The sequence below is a fragment of the Nannobrachium achirus genome (genome assembly GCF_963921795.1).
Source record: "Nannobrachium achirus genome assembly, chromosome: 2".
Lineage (NCBI taxonomy): Eukaryota > Metazoa > Chordata > Actinopteri > Myctophiformes > Myctophidae > Nannobrachium > Nannobrachium achirus.
Genome location: NC_137811.1, coordinates 37,975,916 through 38,001,453, shown reverse-complemented (window position 1 = coordinate 38,001,453; position 25,538 = coordinate 37,975,916). Strand labels below are relative to the sequence as shown.

The 25,538-nt window shown below is 43.6% G+C and overlaps 1 protein-coding gene across 1 annotated transcript in view; it reads left to right on the top strand.

Moving 5' to 3' along the window:
• znf385d (zinc finger protein 385D) overlaps positions 1 to 25,538 on the top strand; it is a gene marked incomplete at both ends in the record, with an annotated part of 81,767 nt that overhangs the window by 31,869 nt on the left and 24,360 nt on the right. Inside the window, one exon of the mRNA XM_080741773.1 lies at positions 16,276 to 16,386. Coding sequence (XP_080597899.1) covers positions 16,276 to 16,386 — 111 coding nt within the window. The remainder of the gene's footprint in view (positions 1 to 16,275; positions 16,387 to 25,538) is intronic.

Genomic DNA, 25,538 nt, shown 5'->3' with positions numbered 1-25,538 from the left:
GTTGCATGGACAGGAGGGTCTTCCTTCATTAAAGACAATGTCATGTCAATGACATTCATAAAGTACCACTTATCCATTCCTACCGGTGCGAAGCGTCCCAGACAAAGCGTCCTGATGTGTGACCTACATCTGGCCTACATCTTGGCACAGAGCGCTCAAAGTTTGTTGTACACCCAGGGTCACATTGGCCAAGCTTTGCAGGACGCTTAATGAAATTAACTCATAAATAGCACTGCTCACTTCACACTAGGTGTTATTTTTCAAAGAGGAGCAGCTGCTACAAACTACAGCCACCACAGTTGTGTGTTATTTATATTGTAGTTATAACATACTCTACCACATTGGTTCTCAAAGTGGGGTCCGAGAACCTTGCCTGGCGGTGCCAGCCTCTATCACACACTTCGTTTTGTGCAGTCTGGTTTATTAACCAGGCAACCGAGAACCCCCATGAGGGAGTTCCAGGGGGTCCCTAGCTTAATGACAGTTAGGAACCAAATGGACCCTTATGGGTATGTAACTCAGAGAGTGTACCAATGGAACCGGTTCCATTGGTACACTCCCAGAGTTAAATTAACTCTCCTACTGCCAGATTATTTATTTATTTATTGGGTCTGGTGCCATCAAAAAGCGGCTTACCTTTGCGACGTTATAGTACAGCTTACAGTCATCAGACGAACGAACCGAACGAGCGCCGTATTGGCGGAGAGGTCTTGCGAAATCGGGCGAACGTGAACGTTCAAAGCGTTGGGAGAGTTAACATTGATTTTACAATATAAATTGGGGTCTCAGAGATTTATACCATTAAATGGTGGTCCGTAGCCTAATACATGTCAAACTGGGGGTCTTTGAAATTAGAATGATTAAGAATCACTGCTAGAGCCGTAAGAATCTTCTCTTATGGGGTTCCCTGGCATATCTTTTCAAATGGGGGTCCGCGGGCTAATAAGTGTCAACTTGGGTGTCCTTGTTTGAGAGTCACTGCTCTACCATGCAGTACACATAGGTCAAAAATAAATGTATATTCACAAATGTTTGCAGGTGGTTTCATGTATTTGTCTGTTCAGGTGTATTGATCTAGGAGGGAATCCAATAGGTGGTCGTGGTCCTTTGCTCTCCCTCTCATTACCTTCATATCAGCCTGGGGAAAAATTATAGGAAGATAAATCATGTAATCTCAGTTCACATCGAACCTCGTTATGAGCGAGGCACTCCCCCTCTTTTCTGTGGGTGATGCTGGAGAGCTCGCTGATAGAATGATGGATTAGAGAATGCCCTGTGAGGGAATTTTGCAAAAATACTATTGAGCGGCAGGCAGCCACTTGAGCTTTAGCGCGCTGACGGATCGTGATTTATATGCGAAAACACTTTTCAGTGTTACTGACATTACTCTGTTCCAAGCCTTGATATGACATAATGCATTCCAAAGTGCCGTAGATGGATCCACTTAAAACACCAAACTCACCAAATGCATTCACACTTTGTGCACATGCACTTCATCAAACATAATATATTCTCTCACTCTATTGTGTATCCATTGCCGGCTTGTGTTTCATTTTAAATAGCCTACATGGTAATTATATTAGGTCCAATACCAGTGCCGTAAACTAAAGCAGCTTACTTTTTTGGTCGGTTAGAAAACTGCAATAATGCCACAGGCCAGAATAGCTTGTACTGACACGGAAGGGCCAGGTACACTAAGCCGTTACATTTCTTTCATCTCAGCTGGGGGCAGAGAGTGAGGAAGCAGGCTGTTCAATATTTATTGCTAATTTATTCATCCATTTATATTCTATTCTGTGTACAGCACTTTCTTTTATTTGGCCGCAACATACACACACAGCAACATTTTCCAAAGAGCAATGAGAAAATACTAGTGACTATAATACCTGAAAAACATTGTCTGCCAGAGGGAGACAAGAGCAGAGGGTAAAAGGGTGTGTGGTAAAATGAGATGAGTTCAATAGAAACAGAGAGAGCAGCATAGAAACCCTCATGGTCCTCTGAACATTACGGCAGAGGTCTTGTCTTAGGGTGCGTGGTGATTTTCCGATGGCCTTAAAGTCCGAAAGGCTGTTCAACTAGGAGGAGAGGCGGCCGCGTGCTGGCTTTTAGGCTAATTAATTATTTGAATCATGCCAACCTCTGAGGGGAGGGGGGGGGGGGGGGGCGGGGGGACCGGACACCTCTCTCTCTCTATCTCTCGTCTCGCTCTCTCACTCTCTCTGGGACATCGGATTCGGATCTCCGTGCCGTCGGATTTTCAGGCCATCGGAATATCGAGATCTAGCCGTCTTACATGCAACTCTGGATCAACAGGACACCGGAGAGGGTGAGCAGCTTACAGTACCTCGGTGTGTGCACATTATTGAGGAACTGACTTGGACAATGGACACAGAGACTGTGGCAAAGAAGGCCAGACAATGCCTATGTACCGGTACATAGGCATTGTCTCAGGCAGTTGAGGAAGTTCAAGGTCTCCACGAAGGTCCTGAAATCCTTCTACTCTGCATCCTAGTCCTACCAGCCTACCACCCACAGCATCCTGGCAGGGGCAAACACTGTCTGGTTTATGGGACTATAGCTCTTCCCAGGGTCTGCAAGCCCTGGGGAAGGTGTTGCAGTCTGCAGGAGAACAACATGGGGAGCTCCCGAGTCCATCCCCGCAGGATGCATTATGACAGCAGGTGCATATGAGGTGCCTGGGGCTCAACACTTTATTCCCTGAGGCTGTCAAGTACAGCCCTGAGCCCAAGGACAAGGACAGGGGGGGAGGGGGATAAAATCGAACCCAAAATCCAAACAAAACAGTAAATCACACTGTTACTTGCACTAATGTACATATAAACCACTGTTTCCGCAAACACTGGGCCAGGACCCATTTGTGGGCCATGGACCGCTTTTTATGGGTCACGACTCGAGTAGCCTCGGAAACCCAGGCTTCTTTTGGCGTTATGATCACTGTTGGAGGAAGGCTGTGTAGAATTCCCCTAACCAATCAGAGTGCAGAGAGCGTCGCACCGAATGTGTTGGCGTCATGACGCAGCAGCGTTCTCTGCGCTGAGCAGAGGAGCAGAGGGGGGTGGGGGGAGGAGAACACATGCTATTGGCCAGAGACTCGCGGAGAGATTCGCCGCGCCAGCCCATCTGCCTACACAAACTGGTCCGCGTTAGGTTAGAGTGCGACTCGAGTAGCCTCGGAAACCCAGGCTTTTATTTCGGCGATCGGACGACTCGAGTAAAAATCCCATTTTCTTTTCCTACATTAAAAAATATCAAATCTAAGTAATTCCATAAATATAAAATAATAATAATTAAGAACTAGTATATTAAGTAGCCGATCTACAGCTTGTAGATCTGCTCTTTTCACTAGTCCCGGGCAAACTAAGCTAATCTCTCTTTTGGGTCTTGAGCTGAAAAGTTTGGGAAGCACATATACACTTCAGTGGGGGAGGTCCTTGAGGGGGTCCCAGGGGGCCCCAGCAAGAAAGACGTTTTTTCATGTATTAGTAATTATATTTCACATACCATCCATGACACAATACTCTATTTCTGCATGTCTCATTCTGCATGATTAGCTGCAAACAATAAGCTAGTACGCCACTGTTGATTAGTCAGTCCGTCTGTCTGTCTGTCTGTCTGTCTGTCTGTCTGTCTGTCTGTCTGTCTGTCTGTCTGTCTGTCTGTCTGTCTGTCTGTCTGTCTGTCTGTCTGTCTGTCTGTCTGTCTGTCCGTCCGTCCGTCTGTCTGTCTGTCTGTCTGTCTGTCTGTCTGTCCGTTCTTCCAAAATCTTCTAGTGCAAACCGAGCTTATCTTGCAAACCGCAGCTTATCCTTTACATGTGTGTTGTTTTATAGTAACCAACACTAGCCAAACTCATGCAGAATGAAAATAAGACCAAATGGAAAGAAAAATAACAGCTTTTATTGAGTAGAATATTATTAATGCAACTATTATAGCAGTGTTGCCAGGTCCATATGGCATGCATTACAGTAATCATTTCTCTGCCTGCTTTGTTTGATGTATCGTTTTAAAGATGGAAGCGCCTAAACTGGAGCATAGCCCTTTTTAAGTAAGTGTGAGGTACATTCTTGGTTGACTATTATTTTGGAACTCTCTGCGTGAAGTAAAGGAGATAAACAAGTACAGTAGCACTGAGTGGAAACAGACATTTCCAAAATGGCTTTTAGAGGGAGGCTTAGAATTTGAGGAGCATCAAATATAGGTCTTTAGTAACTCATATAGTCATTAAAATATGAAATGGAATAAAAAAAATGAATGGAGATCTCATGAATTTCATTCAAAGCACAAGCAATGTGAATTTTCCTATTCAATGAAGCGCTGAACAATGGAATCTTTTTTTCTCTCTCTCCTCCTTATCTCTCTCTCTCTCTCTCATGCTTTTTCTCTCTTTCTCACTTTCTCTCTGTCGCCCTCTGAGTAATTACACCCATTATGCGGCACATAATTGCATGCTTTTGAATCTAATTTCGAAATCCATACAGCATCAACTATTCAGTAGAAGAACCGCAGATATTGCAGTCAGGCACTGTAGCATTACATTGCACCTGTTCGCGTCCAATGACAACAGTTATGACATTCCATGTTGGTTGAGGGTTATTTTCTCTGTGTCACTACATTTCTTTTGTCACACCTTTTTTTCCCAAATCATAATAATTTCCTACCGAGCCTCCTGCCTCCCATGTGTGTATTTTAATGAACACCTGAGGAGTCTTGTGTATCTCATTATGAGCCAGTAAGAGGAGCCCTCTTTGATTTGACTTGCTAATTTCCTGTTGGTGTGTGCTAACAATCCAACGGTGGCGACGGAGGCTGATGATAACTAAGTGACTGGGGTCGGCCGAGGCTGGTAATTGGGAGACACATAGGAGGGGGGATTACTTTTGACAGGTCATTCATTCCACTTTAGTTAATGGTAAGCAAGACTGGCGGCCATGAATGGAACATTCAGACCTCACCACTGGAGCCTTCCCATGTCCAGTAATTTTCTTTGCTCTCATTTTTCTCTCGTTCTCGCTCTCTCTCATTCCCTCCCTCTCTCTTTTTAATACTCTCACACACACAAGCGCATAACGGATTCCTAAGCGGCTGGCAGCGTGTATTGTGGATACAGGGTATAAATAGAATATGCTACCCAGTCACATGTCATATATCAAACGGTTTCCGAACATGGCATGCAGTATATCATGTGTAGCAATATTGTGTATGTATTATCCAGTGGCCAGACACACTGTTACATTATCAACTGTACACCCGACTTTGATTGAATGCTACTCGGTCTGGGTTATAGGCTAACTGTTATTGCATGTCATATTGCACACCGTCCCTTTGCACTCAAAGTTGGGGTCTTTTGTTCCCTTACACTGTTAACATGTGTTACTATAAAATGCGGGGAAGAAATTACACTCTGAGGTCATTTATCACTGAGGATTGCATCGCGTCAGTACTCTACAAGGTGTAACTATAATGGTAACTAAATGGACTGCATTTTGTACTTTTTCTACTTCACATTCACGCATTCACACACACCACAACAGCAGAACACCATTTACACATTACGTGCCAGATGCCAGCCGGTGCATTGTCACCGACTGTAACAGTGCAATTGTGACACATTCTTGTATATTTAGAATACTAGGCCTACTTAATAATTAGTATAACCTTGTAGCATGCAGCATTGTTAAAACCAGCCAAGCCAGCTCTTAAATTAAAATGATAAAATAACTAATGAATGGTTATTTTAAAATCCTACCTGAGCCTTTATCGCACACACATGTAGCTGACATATTAGGCCTAGTAACATAAACCAGATAGTGTGCACGCACTGTGTTTTTCCTCTCCTTATCAGTCCTTTGCAGTAAAAGTCACCCAAACCACAGTTTCCCAGCACCGTCTTGTACTGTCACTTCATTATCTGCCCATGCCCAGCCACAACAGGCCCATGGCTGCTACACTGAACTTTGAGACGGACAGACCTTCTGTAGGCTGTCAGATAGCATCCGTTAAATGGCCTGGTTATACTCTCTCTCTCTCTCGCGCGCGCGCGCGCACACGCTGTCGTAGCTACGGCCCAGACCACCGTCTGACAGAAGCACATCAGTATAAATCAAACTGCGGCCAGACAAATGAAAGGAGGCAGGCACCCTCAGATGAGGGGGAATAGTGAAAACCTACTCTGTGTGCCACTGCAGGAATTTTCAAATGTGTTTGTGTGACTTTGCATGAAGATCCTGCCGTGAGCTGTGTGTGTGTGTGTGTGTGTGTGTGTGTGTGTGTGTGTGTGTGTGTGTGTGGGCTGCTGTGAGCTGTGTGTGTGTGTGTGTGTGTGTGTGTGTGTGTGTGTGTGTGTGTGTGTGTGTGTGGGTGTGCGTAAGTGTGTGTGTGTGTGCGTGTGTGTGCGTGTGTGTGCGTGCGTGCGTGCGTGCGTGCGTGCGTGCGTGCGTGCGTGCGTGCGTGCGTGCGTGTGTGCGCGCGCGTGCGTGCGTGTGCGTGCGTGAATGCGTGCGCGCGTATGTTACAATGTGTTGGTAGCAGGCGCGGCCCATGTGGAGTATCAAGCCCGACGGGGGGCTGATGGGAGTAGAACACAGGGGAATAATGTACCCGTGGCACTGAAGCTGTGCACTGCAGACACAGCCTAATACTGCACACATCAGCTTTCAGTGCCGTGAGGGATTGAAATGCTGATATGATTTCTTCAAAAGCAGCACGGAAAGTTGATACAGTAGATGAAAATAGATACAGTACATGTAGTCATACCGCTGTGGCATTGTTGGAAATTGAAACCTTCTGCCAAGAAAAACTGTGTAATATGTAATACATCCCATAAAAGGAGCTTTTTCGTTTTCATTTTTCATTCATATTTATTCTTTGATTATTAGTTATAATACATGAATGATTAATCATATTGTGTTATTTTTCTTCTTTTCTTTTTTCCGCCCCAGTAGATCCCAATACATAATTTCACGTGGCGTCATCTTTACATTCTACTGTACATCCACTTTACAGCATGAAGCTGTGCGCTGGACTGTGAAATAGCGTGTTCCTACTTCCTACCCTAGTACATGTTTCAAGTAAGAGGTCATCAGTAATTCTTTTTTTCTTTTTCGTTTTGCACGGCCCAGATGTTTTTAACTGGTGTTGTCTTTCCAGAACCCCGGCCCTGGTTTCCCAGCAGGCTGAACTGTGTCCGTGTCTGTGCTGTAGTGTTTCCTCTGCCAGGGCACCATGCCAGCCCCATGTGTCATCTTCCACTGACTCCCAAAAACCTGAGATTTATGATTAGAGATTTATAATGGAAGGCAGTTACATAAGAGCCTCTTTTTCTCTTCCACTGCAGCATGAAAGCATGGCCAGTGTGTCTGAACAGGTAGCTTGTACTGAGGTGGTGTAGACTGTTAGACCATTTCAGATCTATACATCCTTTAAAGAAGTCCAGTTACAGTAGTTCCTGGTTTCACTTCTTATATTTTTCTTCCCTCTAGAAATGTTGATGTGACGAGCAACTCAAAGGTTTAGTTTCTTCTGAAGACCTTTGTTTCAGCCTGATCGGAGCCCCATGGGCTCATCAAAGCTGTCATAATCTTTTTTCCCCTTTTTTTCCTAAAGATATGTTTTGGGGCTTGTATGCCGCAGGCCCGCAGCAAGGTCATGTGGTATGCGCCCGGACCTGTAGGCCAGCGGGCGCCCCAAAAGCTGTCATCTTTTAAGGTGGTGATTGGTTATTCAGTTAAATTACTCTGTAAGCAAACAGCGTGCTCAGAGAACAGGATGACACCAAGGCAGTAAGTATCACATGGCATGTTGAACCCTGTTCTGACATTTATTAGGCACATAACATACAGAAAATATATACGGTACATTTGCACAAGACACATTATGTGGCCGGGAAGATAGTGAGTCATGTTCTTCTCACATAATGCTGCCCTGTAAGCAAGACAGGGCAGAAACAGGAACAGACAGATGTGGTACAAAGAAACTATTCTGGGCATACAGTTATGTGATATGGAGAAGTGCAGATGCAAACACATTATTTTTGTGATTACACAGCTTAAGAGTGATTTAGTATAGTTCTAAGATTATAAACAGATTCTGGGAAGTGGGTCAAGCATTGTGAATATTTTAACACTTAACACAGGAACATTCCACTTTGGATAAGGTCCTGTAGTCTGGTGTTAAACATGTACTGTAACTGGAGAAAGAGCAGCATGCAATTCTAACGTGACCAATGCATGACTGATATGGCATAACCCCTGGGTTTAAACCTGCTCCTTAGTTGCACGGGTTAATTGAGTCCTCACATGTTGGACATGTTGGATACTTATCTCTTGTGGTGGTGGGGTGGCAGTGGCTCAGGGGGTACAGCAGCCACTGCCTTGGGGATCGATAGGTTCCTGGTTTAGTGTCCTCCTGGTTTAGAGTCGAAGTGTCCTTGAGCAAGACACTAAAATACCCCTAAAGGCAGGAACACACTGCAAGTCTTAGACATTGAAGTACCCGGGGAGTCATCAGATCGTTAAAGTATTTCACACTACACAAGTGTCTTTCTTGAAATCGGCTGTCATAATATCATTGTGGTTTTCACAATACGATTGATCCCCGAGAAGGGATCATAGACGAGACGAGAGCGACCCCTTTGGGCGTTTGTGGCCAATGGGAGGGGGTGATGTTGGGAGAATGGACATTAGCAGCATGACGCTCAGGGATTGGTTGTTGAGAGGGATGTTTTGGTGTGTGCACTCACTCAGTGCGCTCTGGAAGTTTGTGTGAAACTCAGTGAATAAAGTTTGAACTGAGTCTCTGCCAGAGGTCAACCTGTCAATCCTCCTTTTCTTGTGTCTGTGTAAATACATCTACTGATGCCTATCAGGACACATCATCAGTGATGTGTTCCTGAGATCTTAGGGCGTTTCGGGTCTTTCAACATCATACGCCCTCCCCCAGGTGACCCAACCAGGGCAGATCAGACCCCAGCTTGTGTCCAGATGGCTAACTAGCTTCCATGACTCCATGGCTCCCCTCTTTTGAGCCACAGCCATCTTGAGGCTCTCTCAGCCGCATCGGTGGTACTGCGGATGGCTCTCCTCTTTCTCTCTCCCTCGATGCCTAAACTACTGAAGGCTCTGGCCAAGGAACGGGCTGCAAATCCTCTGCATCCAACTTCCACAGGGAAACACAGTGCTCTCCAACCAGCCTGCTGACAGTCCATCCAGTGTCCATCCATGTGTTATGTGTCCATGTGCATTTTTTGGAAACATGCTGCATCGTCTTCTCCCCTGTTTGTTTTCATTTTGATGCCCAAAACAACACATGGACCCAAGGAAACTAGGATCGGCTGCTACTGTTCTCTCATTGGTTGAAACCGATGCTTCTCACAGTGCTTCTCGCAGCCCAGTCGGCCATAGAGCCAAATATTTAACCTGCCAGATATTCAGAAACTCTCTGGAAGCTCTCGCCGAGCGCCAGAATCCCTTACATGGTTACAGTACCTCTGCCGTTGGTGTGTGGAGGTGTGGGAGAATGTAATGCACGTCGTAAAGGGCATCGGAAAAAGGCTCTGTCTAAATGTGCCATTTACCATTTGTGGTCATGTGGTATTTTGGAGTGTTTGGGGGGGGTTTGTGATTCAAGCCAGGTTGAAGGCAAAGTGCTATCAGACTGCTGGCGCTGACCTTTATGGAAACGTTACACGTAAACAAAGGATCTTTGCCAGGTGTTTCAACCGTATTTCAAAAGGGTGATGACAGCTACAGCATCATTTGGGGCAGTTAGCGTAGACATGGTGTCTCAACAGCTGTTCTTCCACATGGGAGGCAGGCTACCTCCCACTGTGGACATGAGGAAATCAGTTTTGGAATTATTCACTTTATTTACACAACAGAAATGCAATTCATCAACACAATAGGACACAAGTCAATGGACTCTCAGGGTTAGATTTAATTGGATATACTAAGAAAGTGATTGTTGGATGTTTTGAAGTACTCATTGATTGATTGAAGAATGTATTAGAAGTTTGCAATAGAAAAAAGTACAATTTCATGACAGTACAAATCACTGGTACAAGGTCAACTAAAAGGAGATCCTAGAAAGCCAAGGCTTATTTCCACAGGAACCAGGAACCTCAACAGTAACCAGTAAGACTCCCTAATCGGGAGATAAGCGACCGTAGGTCACATGTATACACAAAGAGTAGGGAGCAGTGTCCCCAAAAAATGTGGACGGATCCATGTTGATGACATGAGTGTAGACATACTGTGTACCGAGTTGAGTGATTTTAGGGCAAAAATTGGAGGAGCAGTGTCCAAAAATGTGTTTTGCAAGAATCGGCCTCATGGTGGCGCTAGAAGAGGGCCATGTGAGAAATGAGGGGTGGGGTCTCCGCGCCGCCGAGGCGGACGAATAGGTACCGGCCCCGGCTCTCCCGGTGGCTCCTAGGCCAAGTTAGGGCATTTTATGTGCGCTGCAGTGGCAGGGGGTCCTCCACTGGGGGCGCCACCACTTTTGCATCCGTTCTGGAGCACAAGGAGTCGGTGGTCCCCGGGAATTCCCCGTGAGCAGCCCCGTTGGGGTGGTCATTTGGTCATTTTTGCACATTTGGTCATTTTTTACATCTGGGGGTCCCCCAGGGACCTGGGGGTCCCTGGAGCTCCGGGGGTCCTTGGAGGTTGTAGTTTGGCAGGCAAGGAGTGTGTGTGCAAAATCTGGCATGGATCGGGGCAACGGTTGCGGAGATATGAGCAGGGCAAAAGTGTGACGTGTGACGGACTGACTGACGGACGCACGGACACCTGGTGGAGCTTTCTGTAGTAAGTGCGACCTACGGTCGCAATTAATCTAACAGGTTATCGTCCAAGGTTTACAATATCTTCCTCCTAAGATAAATACATTGTAAAATATGTTACAATAAGTACTATAAGTTACTATAAAGCTCGTTTGAATTGAATTAAATTGACTTGGGTAAAATTAATATCCAGGATATTGCAGTTAATATGTTGTAGATTATGCCTGTGTTCATTCAATTTATTCTCAAAAAGGCCTATAAATACTTTGTTGAAGCTTGCAAGGTTGTCATTTCTATTGTGATCATTCCATCAGAGTTTGGCAGGTTCGTGATTCAAGCCAGGTTGTGGTAAAAGTTCTCCATGAGACTGCTAGTGGCAATGGCCTTTATAGAAACTTAACTTTTAAACAAAACATATGACAGGTTTCACAGCGCTCATGTTAGTGATGCTGAAAGCCATCAATCCACTGGCAATGTTCCATATTGGCATAATGTGGGGACAGGAGCCAGCAACAATTTCCTAAAAATGTAATTCCGTAAATGTCTCCACTCCCGACCTAGTATCGTAATTTTCACCTGCCACTTAAGTGGGAATGAACATGTCAGATTTCTCTAACTTATGACCGTGCTTACGTGGCAATGTAGACAAAGTGTCTATTTAAATCTTGCGAACTAAGCACATCATTCATTTTTGGCAAGGAGGATTTGGAACAGTAAGCAAAACGTCTGATGTCTAGGAAAATGTCGAGGAACTGGAAAGACTCCAAAATAACAATACACTCTACCGCCTCATACATTATGTAATACCTTGTATTGCCTAGTCTTTCGTGCTATTAGACAGCATGCGTGAGCAGGGGTGTCGCACCAAATTCTGGGCCCCGGGTACAAGGATTCACTGTGGGGCCCCTGTGCTTTAACTTTTGAAAAATAGCAGATATACAAGCTCACAGCGCGGCACCGAGTGCCGCGCTGCGAGCTTGTAGATCTGCTATTTTTGAAAAATCATGAAAATCTTTGAATATTTCAAATCCTTCTAAGGTTTTTTGAAAAATCTATGTTTCGATGTCAGTGGAGCTCAAACCTTTCCATGTGAAGGACCCCCAAAATGGTATGTATTTGGCCACGGACCCGCATCTCAAAATATTTAGTTCCAGGGACCCCCCAGAAGCAAAATTTGAGTTACAAACTAGTACTAAAAAATACATATATTCAAAGATTTGCACACATTTTCACGACTTTTCAAAAATAGCAGATCTACAAGCTCGCAGCGCGGCACTCGGTGCCGCGCTGTGAGCTTGTATATCTGCTATTTTTCAATAGTACCAAATAATCAAGGCCCCTCCACCACCTTGGGCCCTAGTAACTCAGTCCCACTTTCCTACCCCTTGTGACGCCCCTGTGCGTGAGCCATCCCACAATGGCTGTGGGAACAGACACCATGCAAAAACCACATGAATAACCACTGCCACTTGCTGGATATTCTTTATGAATGAATGAATGAATTATTTATTTTATTCATGGTTTATTTAGGTTATACAATATAAATGACAACACTGCAAATGATGTGGATGTAAACAAGTGTTTAATAGTCAATGTTGCAAGGAAAAAGTTCCCAGTGATTGAAAAAGGAACAGGCTGGAGGCTTATTATTGCCTATCCTATACAATCCATAAAACACCCAACATTTCAGCATTATTAAAACAAGACATGACAGTCATATATATCAGCTGGCAGCAAGGCATGGCAACTTTATTTATAGAGCACTTTTCATACATCAAGGCAATTCAAAGTGCTTTACAGAATAAAAACAAATACATTCAGAGAGCAATAATGCAATTTTAAAATGGGGTAGAGTAAGCAATATTAAATAAATAGGCATTTAAATTGGACTTAAAAATGGCTATTGTTGGGGATTGTCTAATGTAACCTGGAATATTGTTCCAGGTTTGTGGTGCATAGTGGTGAAAGACTGCTTCGCCATGGTTTGTTCCAACAGTGTGAACAATTAGCAGGCCAGCCCCAGATGACCTAAGTGTTCTAGACTAGTGGGTTCATATGGCTTCAACATGTCTAGGATGTTGCTGGGCCCAGAGCCACAGAGACATTTACAAGTAACAATATTTTAAAATCAATTCTCTGGGAGACTGGTAGCCAATGTAAGGATTCTGGTCAAGCTGAACCCCTTGAAAAGTACTGTCAAATCATGACTATACTAAACATTACCAAGTGTATATTAAACTCAAGAGTTAAATTCATGTGGCTTTCACAGCCATTGACAGTCATTTCAGGGTTTTCAGTGATTACGCTAGAGGGCGCTCTTCGCCAACGTATGAATGGTGCTAGGTTGCTAGGAGACGGATACAACTGGAATTGACATCTTCCCATAATATTCCGCCCCATTCACTTCCTGGTTATTGGTTTTGGGAAAAATACATTTATCTCAAATTATTTTCCCAGATTGCGTTTTTGGTCAAAACAAGCTTTTTTCTCTATGGAACTTCATCTTGGATTTTTTTTTAAGACGATCGTCCACCTGGCCATGTTTATATCCTTGCCACATGGTGCGTTCCTGTTGCAGGCGAAAATAAGGTAAAAACACAGAAAAACCCTGGCAGAGGCGGATGAATTAATTAACTAGTAAGACGCCTAAGGGTGCCATGTCTTGGCCATCTGGCCAGTGATGTAGATCGGACCAGTTACCCATATATGGAGACCCCTGGTACCCATATACAGTATGGAGAACCATGTACTGTATATGTATGCTGTGAGACCCTAAACAAAGGCTCGAACACACTGTACGATATTGCGTGGTCGGCGAGTCATCAGATCAGAGTATTTCACACTACACAAGTGACTTTCTTGAAATCGGCTGTCATAATATCGTTGGGGTTTTCACACTATGAGATTGATCACCGACAAGGGATCAAACACTGCCAGATATTTCACCAGGATGCATAGCCAAAATTACATATGTTTTCATTCTAATTGTGCACGAGAGCGATCAGAGCGCTAATGATTTTCTGTCTCTCACCGCACGTGCGTGGCTGCGCGCATGCGCGCACACACACACACACACACACACACACACACACACACACACACACACACACACACACACACACACACACACACACACACACACGAGCACACTGCGTACCTGTTAGATGTCCTCATAATAACACCAGCCGGACTATTATTTAACAGCAATATTACTACCAACATATTGTGAGCGTTGGTTTTATATTGCTATGAAACAGCATCTATATTATTATGATGAAACAGACTATTATTTAACAGCAATATTACTACCAACATATTGTGAGCATTGGTTTTATATTGCTATGAAACAGCATCTATATTATTATGATGAAACAAACTATTAAACAGCAATATTACTACCAATAAGACACCTGCATTTACCCTCGGAATAAAGGTATATTAGCCTATTCATGATATATCCATCTATCCATACAGACAGACAGACAGACGTTCTGTCCCCGCCTCCGTCGCATTTTTTGGAAAAGTAATGGCAGTGTCCTTGTTTTCTCAGTCTTGCATTCAGCCAATGTGAACTTGCCTGAATGCCGCTATCTTCCACTATTACGCCTTTTGCTAAACTGAGCTGGCCCTTTGATTGGCTGGCCAAGTGAGAAACAGCACCACAGATTTACCGTAGAGATATACTACAGTATCGCATTGCATGTTTAGATCCCATATGCTGCCTAGTTGTTTAGATGCAACATGGAAGCGATTGGCGAGCCCTCTTTGGCTGGGCTTTTAACAAGGCCAGCCAATGAGGAAAAAGTGATGAGAAAGTGTTGAGAAAGTGACAACTAGTTGCAGCTCTGCAAACTGATTAAAAACAAAAGAGAACTAACGAAAAGCACTTTACTTTAAGTTATAATTCTTAATTATTTTATACTTTATTTTTTATAATGGCCCATTGAATGCTGATATTCTGTTGCTCTATTGTGTCTGCCTTCCTGCTGCATAATATTGTCAGAAATACACAATGTCTACACCTTTGCACCTTTGCCAGCCAAGCGGTCCCCACTGAGTCTCTAGCTCTCTGTGAGGCAGATGGGTGTTTGTTCATTCCTAGGCTTTGTCATCAAACAGCTGGAGGTACATACCAAACAGACCATGAAGATGCAGCAATGCAGTAAAAACACAGTTCCCAGACACTCCTAAACAAGGAAGAGTATCGAATGCATGTAGAGTAGGCTAGATGTGTGCAGTGCACTAGAAAACAAAAAAAGAAAACTCCAATGCACTCCAAAGGCTAAAAAACTGCCCCTGGCAATACGCATTGGGTTTGCTAAGAATTGGTGTAGCCAAAAGAATAGACTTAACCTTGGATGTCTGGAGATTCAGTTTGATAAGTTCAGTTCTGCAGTGCTTTTTTTTTGTTTGTTTTGTTTTTTAAAACACCTTTTTTTTTGCGTTGTCGCTTCACAGCTAGAAGGTTTAGGGACACATTGTGGGCGCTGGGGGCGTGTTCTCTCCTCCGCGTCATCAGTGCCCATACCCTAAGGTGGCATTGGCGAAAGGGTTTTTCTCTGTGGATTTTGCATGTTCTCCCCGTGTCTCCTAGGTATAGGTACCCTCACAGAAAACATGCAGTAATCCTGGTCTCTATATACTGCCCTCCCCCTGGCCAGCCGGGGCGCCTGATGGAGGGTAAAGGAACTAGTTGTCAGGTGAAAAGAAGCGGCTTGGACTCCTCCTCATGCATTGAAGGAAGCATGAGGTCAGTCCGTTGCTCTCCCCAGGTTGGCACAGAGAGTGTAGTGCCCAGGATTACATTAGTGAAAAAACAGGTTCCAAAATTTGTGGGATAAAAATGTAATAAAAAAAAAAAGTAAAATCTCATTGTGATATTATTTCTCATAATGGATCTACTGTAGGTTAGATGCAGCTAGAGAGATAACTCACCCAAGATATAAAGGGGTGCGCTCAATATGCAGACGGGCCGCTGTTCCGACTAGCGTCGGCAGGTTAGTTACTACTCGTCACGGTTACTGAGGTTAGGTTTAGGGTTAGGGTTAGAGTTAGGGTTAGTTTTAGTGTCGGAATACCGGCCCGTCGGCATATTGATGCGGACCCAGATATAAAGCCTCCCGTGAGTTATCCCGTGAGTACAGTAAGCGTGCAACTCTGTGACCGATTTTGAATAGAACTATTATACTAACAACATTCAATTTCAACAATGACATTTCCCCGGAGCGGGCGTACAATGACCTAATTCGCCATGTGTCTGCATTAGCGTCTCAGTGAGCGAGCACCTGTTGTAGCTAAAGATAGATGCCCGGCGTCGTGGAGAGCTCAGGGCGAAGTGGGCTCTCGTAACAACAGCACCGAGAGGGATGGAAGAGTGAGCTTGATTTACAGATTAGCCCTAACACTGTATCTTAATTAGCTACCACCCCCCTTTCACCTGATCTCTAAACTCTCCGTCTCTCTCCCCCATCCTTCAGATGGATCCAGTGCAGAAAGCTGTCCTGCATCACACACTCGGGGCCCCTCCCGCCACCACCAAGAGGAAGCACGTCTCGTGTAGCGTATGTCAACTGAGGTTTAACTCGCAGGTAAGTGACTGAAGATGAGCAAATATTTCACAAAAACGTAGTATATTCCTGTAACTGTTACGGTCCCAAATGACTTTATAGATCCACATTTAACAATGTAAACAAACAGCAGCCCCTGCCCATCAGCTCCCAGTACATAGTTACATACTTACAGTATTTCCCACACCCGAGCTTTGCTACTCATATGGTGAGTTGACAATGACAATGCCTGGGATCGAACACATAACTATGTGGTCCAAAGGCCTGGACACTTTTTTTTTTTTTTTTTTTTTTAAGATTTGTTTTTGGGCTTTTTGTGCCTTTATTGATAGGACAGTAGACTGACAGGGAATGGGGAGAGAGATGGGGAATGACATGTGGCAAAGGTCGTCCAGATCGGGAATCGAACCGGCGACGCCAGTAGGCATCATAGTCTAGTATGTGGTATGCGCCTTGACCACCAGGCCAGCGGGCGCCCCAAGGCCTGGACACTTACGTACTGTACAGCAGGGTTCCTCAATAGGCGGCCTGCGGGCCATTTGCGGCCCGCGGGGAGCTACTGTCTGGCCCACACCAACCCCAGTAATAATGGTGGTATAAGAGCAGCAACAACACTAGTATATCGTCGTTGTCGGGGGGAAAACCCATATCTCAAAATGTGTACGTTCTTTCGCAAATCATACAAGGCCGTCGCACAAAAGTAGTTTTCACTAGTTAAAATACATTTTAAAATGATGAATGCAAAACGAACGGTTTTGGACATACAAGATTTTCACCCAACAACGACGATATCTGAACTGTTGCTGGAGTAGCGGGAGCACCACCGTCACCCCCTGCAATGTTGTGGCCTTCGGCTTGGTACCCTATAATTCGGCCCTTGGGGAAAACTAATTGGGGACCCCTGCTGTACAGTTTCATCACTTTTTCGGAATTGTATTTTATTTTACTTAATTGGTCTTTTGACCAACTCTCAAGATGCTGGCCTTGCATCCAGTGATACCGGTACATCTCATAGCTTGTCTCCTCCACCAGCTTTGAGACTAAACCGTCATCTTATTGGGCTGAAAGTACAGGAAAGTGCATGGAATATAAAGTACACACTACACAGAGCGGCAACCATAACACTGCAACTAAGGGCAGCGATCTGTGGATTTGTCTATAGATGTATACCCCTTCTAAAAATGTGATATATTTCCCTCCATCATTGCTGCTATGGTTTACTTTAAAAATCACACCCAATGTGAAGTGAGCGGTGGTCGTGCTTGCATAACGTCTTCAATTAATTGGTGATGTAATACAGGCTACACACACACACATTGCTATGGCAAAACGCTGAGGAAAAAGACTAGTATATAGATCTAGGATGTAATTGGTGATGTAATATGGCTACACACACACACACACACACACACACACACACACACACACACACACACACACACACACACACACACACACACACACACACACACATATTGCTGTGGCAAAACGCTGAGGAAAACACATTGCTATGGCAAAACGCTGAGGAAAAGTGGCTACAGATAGTGGCTACAGATAATTGGTGATGTAATGTGATGTAATATGGCTACACACACACACACACAAACACACACACACACACACACACACACACACACACACACACACACACACACACACACATATTGCTATGGCAAAACGCTGAGGAAAACACATTGCTATGGCAAAACGCTGAGGAAAGGTGGCTACAGATAATTGGTGATGTAATGTGATGTAATATATGGCTACGCACACACACATATTGCTATGGCAAAACGCTGTGTAAAACACATTGCTATGGCAAAACGCTGAGGATAAGTGGCTACAGACACACGCACACTCTTAGGAGCGGTTTACCACCGCTCAAAAAGGTCAGAATGTGTGTCTTGCCCATACTTTTCTTTTAATTAAATCTTACTGTGTATATACATTTTCTTGTTCTTTTTATTTCATTAGAATCCAGTATTAGCTCTATTACTGCCTTGTGTATTTTGTTTTGCTATTGTTAGCACAGTCTTGCAAACATTCCACATTTCACTGCTTGTACCAGGGAGTCAGCGACAAATAAACCCTCTTGATTCTTCATTCTTGGTTCTGGAGACAGTCCATTGAGAGCGGAGAAGCAGCTGGAACTGAGCCAGGTGGTATATTGATTACGTGGTCAAAGCATCTGGTCAACTACCAGCACGCCCTCGGGAAGTTTGTAGGTTTTATTGCGCTTCCATTCGAGGTTACCATGGATACAAAGGTTCTAGAATAAGGTTGATGATACTGTAGCTCCACCTTCACTGGGCAGTTCAGTGTGATCATGTACAGTAAAAGGCACAAGTATCTCAACTGTTGTTCTTCGACAAGGGACAGATGGTATGTCCCGTTGTGGGCAGTGGGCGCATGCCATTGATGCCAAAACAGCCTGTTTTGGTATTGGCTTTGTTTAATAGCAGCCATGTTCATGTTATAAGTTGCTCTAGGTTAAAGATGGGGTGCCATGATTTTCCCCTACTAGTCCCCTCATGATTATCTACTATTATGATTATACTAGGAGGAAGACTTTTTTCTAAAAAGTGTACAGAAAGAGTTAAAATTATGTTTTATGCGTGGTTGTCATGGTGGGTGGTGACCCAGCTGAAGTTAGCCACACCCACATGTGTTGGGTGAATGGTAGTTAGGGGAGGGGTTGATTCTATGATGTAATAAGTATGGGTGTTTTTGGAACGGCACGTCTGACCCAGCAGGTGGCATCCTCCAGCTAAAAACCCAAATAAAAAGAGAAAGCATAATTGCTCATAACAACCACACCAGGGGGTCTAATGAAGTACTGTCAACCTCCTAGACACATGAAAACCAGAAAAAGTACAAAAATATGGCACCACCTCTTTAAGAGTGTCTGCTAAATGCCGAAAGGGACTCGAGTCAGTGGACTCTCATGTGAAATGTTTTCAAATAGGAATGAGAATGAGATCAGTACAGTGGATAGATTTCATTGGATATAGTTGGACAAAGAGAGCGATTGCTGTGCAGTGTGCACACGCCACGTGAAATCCAGGTAAATAAAATAGAACAAACCTTGACAGCTAATCTACATTAGTTATGGCAAAACTATGGCAGTCTCAGGTCGTCGCCCCAAGACATTTGCATTATCTTCTTCCTAACAAAAGATACACACATGACAATGTAAAGCAGTATTCGAGAGCGACAGCACTTAACATAAGACAAGGGAGGGAGTTTCAGCCATGGGCGTGTCATGATACTACCGATACTGTACACTGTTGTTGTTGTTGTGCTTTTAAATTCCTGCAAAAGAACTAATCCAGAGTGTTAATTTAACTCTAACATCGTCAAAAATGTTGAGCGTTCAATTAATACTCAGGATTTTGTTTGATGTGTTGGGTCTGTGTATTGCAGTCTATCCCAGGATAATCAAACGTTATGTTTGTCTTGCCTGTCAGTAAATGTTGAGGGAGAAACTTCCCAGTGTTTATTTAACCCCAGTGTACAAATTGACAATCCTGAATACCAGGGGCGTCACAAGGGAGGGAATAGTGGGACTGAGTTACCAGGGCCCAAGGTGGAGGGGCCTTCATTATGTTATACTTTAGCTTTTGAAAAATAGCAGATATAAAGGGTGCCACACTGCGAGCTTGTAGATCTGCTATTTTTGAAAAGTTGTGAAAATGTGTGCAAATCTTTGAATATATGTATTTTTAAGCGAACATTTGTAACTCAAATTTTGCTTCTGGGGGTCCCTGGAACTAAATATTTTGAGATGGGGTCCGTGGCCAAATGCATATCATTTTGGGGGTCCTTCACGTGAAAAGGTTTGAGCACCATTGCCATGGAAACATAGGTTTATCAAGGATTTGAAATATTCAAAGACTTGTACACATTTTCAAGATTTTTCAAAAATAGTTAAAGCACACAATAATGCGTAATACTGCGTTCCCAGTCTAAATGGGTTAAACCTCTTCCCTCTATGAAAAACATTCATGGGGGGCCCGCAGTGAATACTTGTACCCAGGGCCCAGAATGTGGTGCAACACCCCTGCTGATTACACAGATTGTACGGTGAATTCATCACATTGTCAAGCTAGCAATGTAGCATCCAAATGAAAGTGGTTTGCTATGCAGAGCAGGGGTTTGAAATGGCCTGTTGTGATCAGCACAGCAGCAGATCACTGGATCAGGAAGCATTGGCTCTATTTACCAATACCAACCAGTGAGGGCTCTGCCTTGTATGCAGTGTAGATTAACTGACTGCTGATCTCAGTACATAAACCTTCTGTACAAACAGAGCAGATCTACCCCTTACAATAAAAACACATTCTGGCCAATTTTGGCAAACTGCTGGCCTGATCATTTATTGTGCACACTGCCAGCAGGACAAGGAAATACATCTAAAATATTTCTCAAACGGACATACACTGTTAGTTAATTTAACCTTCTATAGATATTAAATTGCAATGTTACATTTATTTACACACTTCTTTATTCTATTTTCTATTATGCCTATACATTTAATTGTTTGTTTTTGTTCTTTCATTTCACACTTGCTTTGACAATGTGATTGATTGATTGATTGATTGATTGATTGAGTGATTGAGTGATTGATTGATTGATTGAATACTTTATTAGCAGTTCGCATAGGAAAAGTACAGCACAGCACAGTTCAGATCCAAGGTCTATAGGCCTAATAGGGTTTAAAACCAAGAAAGCACAATGGCTTGTTTACACGGGGTCCTTTTGTACTCAATTCATAGAGATCGTTCTCTATGGGTCCCTTGCCAGTAAAGCAAAAAAATAACTGAATTCAGTTAGGAGAGAGAGGGGGGTGATGGGCAAATTCTATGAGTAATAGTAATTTAAATCCCACAAGGGCATGGAATGCAACCTGGCCGGTTGAACCTGGGTAACCTTGAAGTGATCTAACTGGGGACACACTTATCATGATAAGGCCTTTATACTTTAATGCACCTTGCTATAAACCAAAAACACACAGGGTAGTGCAGAAGCGATTGATGCTCAGTTAGAACAGTCGATGTACTCATTGTGCTGGCGGGTGGGCTGCATTTCCCCGAAGAAATCACCGGGTCTGTGAGAAAACTGTTCATTAGCAGGCTTGAACAATGGCATGGGAGCAACCACTTTTAAAGACAGTTTTATTTGGTGTGCTTCAGACTTTTATTGCATCACATGTCCTGGATTCATGTAATGTTTGGATAACCCCTTCCAGGTCAGTCACTTTGTCTGAAGAAATGCTTAATTTAATGGTATTTTCTTTTTCTTAACTTCAGTGCCTGTCAGGCTAGATGACTGATGGACAATATCAGAAGGTGCACAGCTCTTGTCCAACCAGAACTACTCTTTCTCCCCACGTCAACTTTCACTGTGTCCCGCCTCCCCCCATTATTACTGCTTGAACCCACCCACAGAACGGTCCTGAACGATTGGCACCCACTTAGAAAGTGTTCCCACCCACTCATACCACACTGACTACCACAGTTTAAGAAATGGCAGCACAGAGCATTTGCACTCTACTCACCTGTCTGGCTGTGTGGACTTACTGGAACAATGGTGGTCAACAAGTACTTAAAATACCTGCTTTTCGCCTTCAACCTGTTGTTCTTTCTTGGTGGAACCATCATGCTTGGTCTTCACATCAGGTGCAACCCTGCAGACTACCACAGCGCTAAGCAACTGAACCCAGGAGTAAATCTGTTGATTTTTGTTGGAGTTGTGACTCTTGGTTTTGCCTTGCTGGGTTGTTATGGAGCCCTCAAGGAGAGCAGCTTTCTGCTGTCCACCTTCTTTCTGGGTCTGCTGATCATGTTCATCATGCTGATTGCAGTAGGAACTCTGGGGTGGATATCAAGAAGCGAAGCGGCGCAGAACCTGGTGCAGGACGGCATGAAGAACCTGGTTCCTCTGAGTGAGCAGAAGATGGAGGTCCAGGAGTCATTCCAGAGGGTGGAGAGAGCTATGAAATGCTGCGGGTTTTTCAAAGGACATTTGGATTGGGGTAACAGCTCTACTGTGGTGCCACAATCCTGCAACTGCATTGACACCTCTGGGCAATGCACAGTGCTGGACGGACGTGAGATCTACTCCACGCCCTGCATGAAGTATGTCATGACGTGGCTGGATAGAGTGTCAGACTCCCTAAAGGATACTGCCTTTGGCTTTGCCATCCTGATGTTCCTGGGCTTGGTTGTTTCCAAGGTCATGATTTGTCATATAAGGTCGTCTAATGACCTTGATAGCCCATGCTTTAATCTAAAGCTATTGGTCATCAAGTTTATATAAATATAATGTCTGCTCTGTCTGTCTGTCTGTCTGTCTGTCTGTCTGTCTGTCTGTCTGTCTGTCTGTCTGTCTGTCTGTCTATCAGCACACTACATTGACAGTCATTTAACATCAAGCTGAAGATGAACAGTTCAACTTTTTAGTTTTCATTTTATTGTGTCCAGTAATACCTGTTTGGATTATTATTTTCTTTTATCCTCCCCCATACTGTACACTCCCCATTGCTGCTACCTGTCTTTTTTTATTACATCCAGAATGGATGATCATTATTATAATATATTTTTGTTAAATTGGTAATAGTTGTTAGTCTGCAGAGCATGCCGTACCAACATTGCACCGCTTGAACCTGTATAATTATTGAATCTTGAATATTTATCAGCAGTGCAATATATTTATTTGTCAAATAAACATCTTGATAAAAACCTCTCTTATTTCTTTAGTAAAACCAAGTAGCTAACATTTGATATGTACAGTATATGAAATAAGATTACATGCTATCATCAGTATTTTAAAATCCAATCAACATTTCTTTTCTTCCCAGATAACCAGAATGTATCTTACCTTTATTATTCATATTACCTTACAGTCTCATTCTTTGTTTTATATTATTATTTATTATATATTTAAAAAGAAATTAGAGTTGCCAATAATTTCTCTCGCTTTTTTCTTTGTTGTTTTGCCAATTCCTCCACAGTCCCCACACATTTCAGTGTTTGCACTGCTTCTCTCCACTACTAGCACAGGGGGTCTCAACCTTTTCAGTCCGCGACCCCCAAAATAATCATACTTTAACTGGGGACCCCCACCCTGACAAGCACTAAGAGTTGAGGCATTACATTTTGTATAACATGGTTCTATTGTGAAAATAGCAGATCTACATGCTCACAGCGGCGTTGTGAGCATGTGGATCGGCTATTTTCACAATTTCTTTCTCTAATATTTGATCATCTGGCCAATGTTTATTTGTCATTATAGAGGTATTAAAAAGTCCTTAAATTGTCACTTTAGAAATGTGCTATACAACCAACTTTGTTTACTGTTGAGTGAGAAAACAATTCCAATTCCACATTAAGCTCATCATCTGGGGACCCCCCAAAATAATTTCGGGACCCCCCTATTTGTCCTGACCCACAGGTTGAGAACCACTGTACTAGCACACCTGCTAGCGAGGACCCCCCACTGGGAGGATGTGGCGCCCCTGCCCTACTCCTCCACTTCAACATTCCCTGCTGACAGGCGCCACCCTGGCCCATAGTTGTATGTGCAGTGACTAAGATCACCCTTCCCGCCCGACTGCCCTCCCCCGAAACATGGCCAATTGTGTGTTTTGATTCTCAGCCAAACCGGATGGCCCGTGGTGGGATTACATCATGGGTGGGTGATCATGCCAGTCTTAGAAAACTGGCTGGTGTTATCATGTACCCGAAAGGGGTACTGTAGGGAGGTACCCTCCCTACAGTCTATAGCCTTCTGTTCTTGGTACAATTGATTTAATACAGCTCTGAGTTGATGTATTTTGTAGAATGAAACTGAAGTGTTTTTTTTTGTTTTATCAAGAATTGCTGGCATGCCTTTGTGTGTGTGTGTGTGTGTGTGTGTGCGTGCGTGCGTGTGTGCGTGCGTGCGTGTGTAAACACCAACTGGTGGTTGACAAAACATTTTTACATGGGGTTTCCCGTACTCCATGATTGCGAAGCTATTTATTCTTAAATCCAAGAATAAATAAATTCAAGTTTTGTATAAAATATGTAATCCTAGACTCTCCTAATTGAAATATGCTCTATAGACAAATCTATTGCAATTACTATAATAACAAAATGCCAAATTTAGAGTTCCCAGACACTTTATTAGAATTAATTAAACTTTGTCTTTGACAGTAATGAGATTCAATTGTGCTGAGCATGATTGGGGTTTGTTTATGGTCCCATATTCCCCACGCCATTACAGTTCACAACAAGGGTTAAAATGTAGAACATTTCAAGTGGTCTGCCATAAATACTTTTTATGTTTTATGTACTTGTAAAATGTTGTTGTAAAAATAGCAAAAAGGGTGACAGCACATTTGTTTTCAGTGTCATGACTTTGCTGGAAGAACTAGGCTCTCGTTTTACATGCAAGGCACTTACACCTCACATCAGGGGTGTCGCACCAAATTCTGGGCCCCGGGTACAAGGATTCACTGTGTGGCCCCTGTGCTTTAACTATTGAAAAATAGCAGATATACAAGCTCACAGCGCGGCACCGAGTGCCGCGCTGCGAACTTGTAGATCTGCTAATTTTGAAAAATCATGAAACTCTTTGAATATTTCAAATCCTTCTAAGGTTTTTTTTGAAAAATCTATGTTTCGATGTCAGTGGAGCTCAAACCTTTTCATGTGAAGGACCCCCAAAATGGTATGTATTTGGCCACAGACCCTCATCTCAAAACATTTAGTTCCAGGGACCCCCCAGAAGCAAAATTTGAGTTACAAATGTTCGCTTAAAAAAAATACATATATTCAAAGATTTGCACACATTTTCACGACTTTTCAAAAATAGCAGATCTACAAGCTCGCAAGCGCGGCACTCGGTGCCGCGCTGTGAGCTTGTATATCTGCTATTTTTCAATAGCTAAAGTATATAAAAGAATTAAGGCCCCTCCACCACCTTGGGCCCTAGTAACTCAGTCCCACTTTCCTACCCCTTGTGACGCCCCTGCACTTACGCCTCACATTCCTATGGGGACAGACTTGAACATGTACTGTAGGGCAGGGGTCCTCAAGGTGAACATGTACTGTAGGGCAGGGGTCCTCAAGGTCTTTCAGGCCAAGAAACTCTTAGCGGAGCGTGGTGGTGGAAAGTACATTTACTCGAGT